We start from the raw sequence: 7,285 nt of genomic DNA on the forward strand, positions 1-7,285 counted from the left end.
TGTAATCCCCATCCCAGATGAGGTGCCTTGACATCACAGTCTATGTGTGCAGTTGCCTCTGGTCATTGCTGACCCGGAATGTTTCTGTGTGGTTCTCATGCACTAGCACCCAGAGCATGAATGACGCCATGTTGAGGACTGTGGGTGTGAGAATCGACTGCTGTCAGTGGGTCTCTACAAAATGTACAGAGACATGGGTTGCTTTGTGACATGGTTTCTTGAGCCTCATCGTCTCATTTTTCTCTCTCTCCAGATATTTGTACTTGATATTTTCTGATGATGACCTTCTTCCACTAGAACACTGGATATTCAATACCGAGGCACACCCTTTCCCTGTCCTCCGAGAAGAGAAGAAGGAAATTGAAGTCAAAGAGAAATAAAAGACATTTTCTATTTTACTCTGCTTCGTTCCCTTGCTGCATACCTTAATAATTCCTTCCCTCGTTATCAGATACATGATGAACTTTTATTGATCGATAAAAGTCTATGATTATCCTAAGTTCTAAAATCGTTTTGCAGTCTTTTGTGTTTATTACTATAAGCCTAAGTGAACCTCAATTCCTTACTATATTATTCAGATAGTGGAATACCTGATTTTGTTTGTCTGGTTTTTTTTTAAGGAATCTATTGTTTCTGGAGTTCATGAAGTTGTGACATCATTTTCATGAAACAGAATAGAATAGTCTACCAGTGACCTCTTAATTATGATTTGATTTGACTGCAAAACTTTTTCCTCCTCTATGAGGAGATGGTGTCTGCTTTAAGCTGTAATGTTTTGCCATGTTGCAAAAAGCCATAATAATAAATTAAGTATTAAAAAGCTTTTTTTTTTCCTTTTCAAGTTCATGTTAGTCTGGTTTGTCTAGCCACCAGAGACAGATCTCATAACTGTGACAGCCTCTTAGAGGCCTATCGTTATTTGATAGGATGTCTTATAAGTCCTCCCCTCACGTTGCCGTTCAAATGAGAGAGCCGGCCAGGTTGACCTCGTTTCATCAAAGGAAGCACAGTGTGTCTTCAGTATTGATTATGTTAGTGTTTCCACACTTTTGTTGAACTTCTTCTCTCCTTTTGCTTTAAATGCCCTATGGCGTCTCTATATCATGTACCGCTTAATTTCCTCCATTCCCCACTACACAGCAAGGTGAGCCCTTGAGTTCTGCAGCGCGCCCTGTTACTGAATTACATTTTTGAAAGGGAAACGATGCAACTTTTAACCTGCCAGGTTTTGCTCTTAACTGAATCCAGTCCATCCTGGAATCTGGTCTCTAACAAGAGGCTGAGGAGTCCATATGACTGGTTCATGTGTTTGCGTTGCCTCTGTGGTTTTTCTTTAAGAAAAGGAAACATTGCACTTGGTTCAGATCTGAAAAGGGCTCTTCCCAGATGTAGTCAATTACTTCACTTCAGTTTGTGAAAAAGAGCTTTTACCCAGTGAAAGAAACATTACCAATGTATCTGTTCGTGTTCAACTAAGGAAAATCTGATTTGCTCTTAAGGACACAGGTGCTTCGTGTGGTTACATTCAGCATAAAGATCTTAACTGAGAAGTATAGGAACAGACACATGTATAGGAACAGACACATGCCTTCATAATTTGTTCTGTAGGCGATCCAAATAATTGTATGATTCTTCTACCTTATTTTGAAATATGAATTATTTTCCCAAGAACAGATTTGGTGATAACTTGCATTACCACACCTGCTCTTTATTTGAAAGATAGAATGTGATTATGTATGTACTAAGGGATAAAGTTTCAAACCACTTCGACGTGATTATGTATGTACCAAGGGACAATGACTCTAACCATCTCAACTTCACCCCACCGTGGTCAACAACAGCAAAGCAAATAGTATAACCCATGGATTAGGCTGAAGTATAGATTTCTGTGCATTTATATTCTTCAGACTTTCTAATTTTGTCAGTTTCATATTGTTGGACATATTTATTTGAGAGAATTATTTTGTGAAATCTCAGTAAACCATAGTTTTACTCATTTCAGCTTTCAGGTGGGTTTCAAAAGATGCCATGTAGGATCACCACCTTGTGTGGCCTGGTTGTTTCCAGTATTGTACATTAGAATACATCAAAATACATAAATTTGTAAAATTAGTAAATGGAAAAAAGTCTCTCGGCATACCTGAGTAACTTCCTCCTGTAATCTATCTAATCCATGGAGCTCATGAATTGTGACATCATTTTCATGAACCTAAGTAGAAACAGCCTGCCTTGACCGCTTAATCACAACTTGATTTGACTGTAAAATTTTTCTCTTCTATAGGGGGAATGAGTGAATAGCAAACCTTTCTTTCCCCAGAACTCCAATGTTAAATATTGAAATTTGCTGCCAAGACATGTGGCCCAATGTATTTCAATTATAATTTTCACTCTCTTTGGATGAGCTGTTTAACTCATTTTCTTTGCATTTGATTTGAAGGAGCACACAAAGCGGGCAAGTACTCGGCAGTAGGTGGCGTTTTAAAGTCAGGCTCTGGGTGCCGACTACACTGTAGTGTGCCTTTTGTGACCCAGGATGAGCAGACAGGAAGCTGAACCACAATGTCGCTCTCCAATGGCAAGAGTCATTTTTTCAGTTTTAAAACTTGGACTTTTTTTTTAAATACCAGAACACCAAAAATGTAAACAAGATAAGAGATTAATATTATAGTAATGTAACTAAATTAAGCTTATATTTTGTGTTAATTTTAAACAACTGAAGTCTCCAAATAGACATCAACGCATTCATTTTCAACAAAACTGTGCAATTTAATTTACATGTGTCATCCACATCCTTAAAGACCGACAGTTAAAATAGCACCTACTTTTGTGTTTGTGAAATATGTTTTGATATAGTTTGTGCAGTTAACATTATAAACATTGAGTTGGATGCCAATTTATAGAACCCAATGACCTCTATCAGGATATTTTTTGTGTGTATCATTCTTACATTGATCGTTTTTGATTTGTTCATAAGTGCATTCTGTCATTTCCAACTTTATATAAATCTCTGATGTTATGGGAAACAATAGATTGACACATAATTTTTAAAAATTATATTTGTAAAATTTCTCTATTGTGAATAAAGTCTTTTACTATATCTTCTCCTGTGCCATATTTTTCTGACTTTAAGGATTCTTCTGTCTGTGTATATAGGTGTATATGGTTACACATGGAAGTAACAAATCCTAATAACAATTACATACCTTGCCAAGAAAACAGTTACCATTAAAAACTCTATATTGAGAATGATTTGGTACACATGGCCTTTGGCAAACTGGGTTCTCTTACTAGGAATCCAACCTAAGTTCAGCGCCAGGCCGTACAAGGGAAAGAACAAACTGACGTCAGAAAAGGCACAGAGAATGCCGTATGTGTTCGTAAGTTTGTGACCTGGTCAAAAGATCAAACTAGCCCCACTCCAGTCACCCTAAAACAAAATGGCATTTAGTTGTGATCTTTATAGGTTAAATTCTTAATCGTCCTTAAATTGGGGGAGGGAGGCAGGATCTCGGAAAAGCTGAGTGAAAAGAGAATTTAGCTGTTCATGGGAAACCTAGGTTTGGAATTTTATGTGGTGCTTTTGTCGGCCAATGTTCCACCCCTCTGTTGGAACACAGTCAAAAGAATGACCCACGGGGCACAATGCCGTGGGGAACTGTGAGAGACTCCAGGAAAAGGCAGAGGGCCTTTTACCTCAGGTGCATTTTGGTTCCTGGATTGTTCTTGGATGTGATTTCTTGCCTCCTGTGACGAACATTTATATTTAACTCATAAGACATGTTTATTCTTGTTGGATGTCAGGATTTAGCTATAGAACCTGAATCTGGCTATGGCCTTCTGCCTTGCTCGCTTTCCCACCTGTAACCTGTAGTACATGCCAGGCAACCATGTTTAGATTGGCCTGCCCTGAGGACATTCCGGGAAAGGGCTGCTCTGTTGCTATTCAGCATGTGCTTGCTGGCGTTCATTTACCTGTTTTTCTGATCATGTTTTTCTGAACTCAAGCAACCTTCCTTGGGTCCTTGCTTTCTTTGTTTCATTCACGCATAAAAGTCCAGTGGGGCTGAAGTGAGGCTGTGTACAGCAGTAGACCGCCGTCTGCCCACGCTTTCAGGTCCAGCAGACAAGAGCTGCACTGGCTGGTGAAAGCCGCTACCCCTCTGGCCCATGCAGCTCTTCACTGTGTAATGCTTCCCTCACCCTCTTCACATTTCTCCTCCCCTCCCATCTCATTGGACAAGCTGCTGTCGCGTTCCCATCAGCCCTTGTTCTTTACTCTATTTTTTTAAACCTATTACATATTCATGTGACTGGATCTCATAGCCCTGGCCCCATATAGAAAACAATTAATATAATAATTTTAATAGCATCAAACACAGTTGAGCGCTAACATAGTCAAATGGGAGCCGTTTGAGTTCATTTATTTGTAACATACACAGCATCCGTTGTGTTTGCGTTGATGGTGGCAGATTTATTAAAATTTGTTCTAAAGATGATTTTTACTTATTCTGCTGTCTCTGCAGAAATGGCATCTTGGCAGTACATCTACTTTCTAAAAATGAGATGTATGCTTACAATTTTTAATGAAAGTAAACAAGATAAATCTTTTCATTTAGACGTAGAGTTTGCATGTCTAATTGTCATTCTCTAGATGATACCAGAAAGTAAGGGTCATATAAAGAACCTCATTGGAACTCCTCAACTGATTTAATGGCCCAAAGGTCAATATCCATTTTTCCCAAGGTCACCGGCCACACTATGCAATAAGTAAGTCACTCAGGAAATATTTGCCAGACTCCAGATGTGCATTTAAAGTATTAGAACAACATGAAAGTCAAGACAGAGTTTCATCCAACTTTGTTATTCTAAAGATGAGGATTTGCGGAGGGTTTTTCACCATTAGGAACCATTTTCTATCCTACACTGTGACACCAGACCTAAGGGGGTGGTAAGGTTTTATGCTAAAGAGAAAAACAACAGATGAACATCCAATCAGGCACTCCAAAATGAAGGTGTTGATTCAGAGTTCACACTAGATATGTCTATGAAGCCGTGGGCTACAATTCACCTATAGCTGCGTCTCATGGAAAATGCAGACTCCATGGTGCTCATTCACTTTCAACGAGATTGCAATGCTTTCAACTGACTCTATCACCCCTTTGCATAAACACCCGCAAGGATAGGAAGCCAAAGAGTGATGGAAAACCCAAGAAGCTTGTGATTTATAACAAGCACAAAGTTCTGGTGCTTGACACTTCAGTACACTTTGACGATTCTGATCACTTTGGAAACATTTGTTCTTTCTACAAAAGCGTTTCTGAGCAAAGAGTGGTGAATCTAAAACTTTTAAACAGAGTCATACTGGATTTTTAAACATAATTCTTTGTAGGGGAAATCTGTATAAATTATTAACCTGTTACCCCTGGCTTTATGAAGTGACCATTTTGTTAGCTTTTTTTCTCCAGTGGCTGCTTTTTAAGTCATTTCTCAACCTGTTACTCTGTTCTTGATTTTAACATGACTCATTCTCACAGGATCCATGGGACTCCTGAGTTGGCTTTGCATAATGTCCTGTGTGCAGCATCTGTGGGGAGGAGCGCTGAAGAGCACCTTCATTTCCTGGCCCCTCCACCTTGCCAGGTTCTTTTAAATTCATTTCCAGGCTGACCCTCAAAAGATTTGTTGGCCTGCCATTATTTTGATCACCTTGAATCCCCTTAAAATATGTCATCACCTGCTGAATAAATTAACTTAAATTTGTGTCACAGATCCATTTAATTCCCCAGCAAATGCAAATTTCCATGAAACATTTGAAAACGGTGATAGATGTAAAACTTTTAAAAAGACTTTTTCACATCCTGGGATATGTTGTCCTTAGGCTATGAACACATTATTAATTCACAGTTCGAGAAAGAGAGCCATAGAATGTACTGTGTTGCAAATAGCATTTTCCAAAACGGCTGGCACCTCTTAGTGAAGTTTCTAAACTCCTGGGAGAAACAAACACTTCATTCATAGATTCTGTGGGATCTTTATTCTTGATCTTGCAACCCTTGAAAGTCTCTATGGAAAACAGAAAAAGCATGACTTGGCATCACCTTTTGGAGCCAGCTCCTTGAGGCAGGCAGGTTCCGTTTCAAGGATGACGTGGTTCTGGTTGGTTATAATTCAATAGCACACTTAGTAAGTGGCCAAAGGAGAAACAAGCTGACTCTTTCTTCCTTAGATGCACTTCTTAAAGTGATTCCAAGTAGCACCTTAGCATCCGTGTTCAATGAGCCCCAAGAGCATTTCTTCTCATCATTTTCCTTTTCCATCTTGCTGCTGCCTACTTGCTAACTTCGTGATTGACAAAGTCTTTGCCAGGAGCTACAAGATACAGACATCTTAAAGACCCCCATTAAAAAAACATATTAGATCCCTCTAGTCTCTTTTCTATGTGCAATACAGTATAAAAGAGAGGGAAAGTAGGTACATTTGGGTCAGTGGAAAACCAATTTCACAAGTATTAAGACAACTGGGTCCCAAACAGAGATCCATTCTAAACAGGCTGTGTGACTTGGAAAGAGCATTTCAAGCCCATATCTCAGTCTCTTTGTTAAGTAGCGATGTAGTGAGTCAGGTAGAGCTGCTAGGCTGGGTACTCATACAAGAACCAGCACACATGCACCACATCTACCTGCCGTCGAATATTAGTTAAAGATGGTACATTTGTTTATGCTGTAGAATATCTGTTTAATGATGCAAAGATACATTGCATCCTTTTTATGTTGCACTTGTTTACCTCTGTGAAGCTGTGTTACTTTGCCTGTCGAAAACACCTGATTGGTCTAATAAAGAGCTGACTAGCACTGAAGATCTTTGAAGATACTGGATAGAAATCACTACTGCAGAAGTTTCCTGAAATGTATACATATATAAAAGGAATTTAACTAAAGTTCCCATTCAAAGAGAATGCCTTTTCTAGACACAGACATCATCAGATAGGGGGAACTTCTTTTCAAATTGTTGGTCAATGTGGTCCCATAGACAGCCTCGAGTGTCACAGACTTTGTTGGTCAATGTGGTCCCATAGACAGCCTCGAGTGTCACAGACTATTGCCAGTACTCTTGCTTTCTCTCCAAAACTTGATGGTAAGATCCTATTGCTGAAGGCATAACATACTTGAGTCACTGGACTTGGAGAAATCAAGCTTGCACCAACCTGGAAGCTTCATTCCTAGCAGGAAGCTTTCTTAGTGCTAGAAGGTTTGATGCTCTAGGCTCTGTCCACCCCAAGGCTTTG

General features: G+C 39.3%; 1 protein-coding gene across 2 annotated transcripts in view; it reads left to right on the top strand.

Annotated features, from left to right (window-relative positions):
- The window catches only part of Man1a1 (mannosidase alpha class 1A member 1), a 179,451-nt gene extending 176,354 nt beyond the window's left edge, over positions 1-3,097 (top strand). For both annotated transcript variants that reach the window (XM_041653404.1, XM_041653403.1), the window contains exon 13: positions 254-3,097. In XM_041653404.1, coding sequence (XP_041509338.1) covers positions 254-380 — 127 coding nt within the window. In that variant the 3' untranslated portion in view covers positions 381-3,097. The remainder of the gene's footprint in view (positions 1-253) is intronic.
- The last annotated feature ends 4,188 nt before the right edge of the window (positions 3,098-7,285 follow it).

This window comes from Microtus oregoni, unplaced genomic scaffold (assembly GCF_018167655.1).
Source record: "Microtus oregoni isolate MIOR12 unplaced genomic scaffold, Mior012 000006F_ref0000085, whole genome shotgun sequence".
Classification (NCBI taxonomy): domain Eukaryota; kingdom Metazoa; phylum Chordata; class Mammalia; order Rodentia; family Cricetidae; genus Microtus; species Microtus oregoni.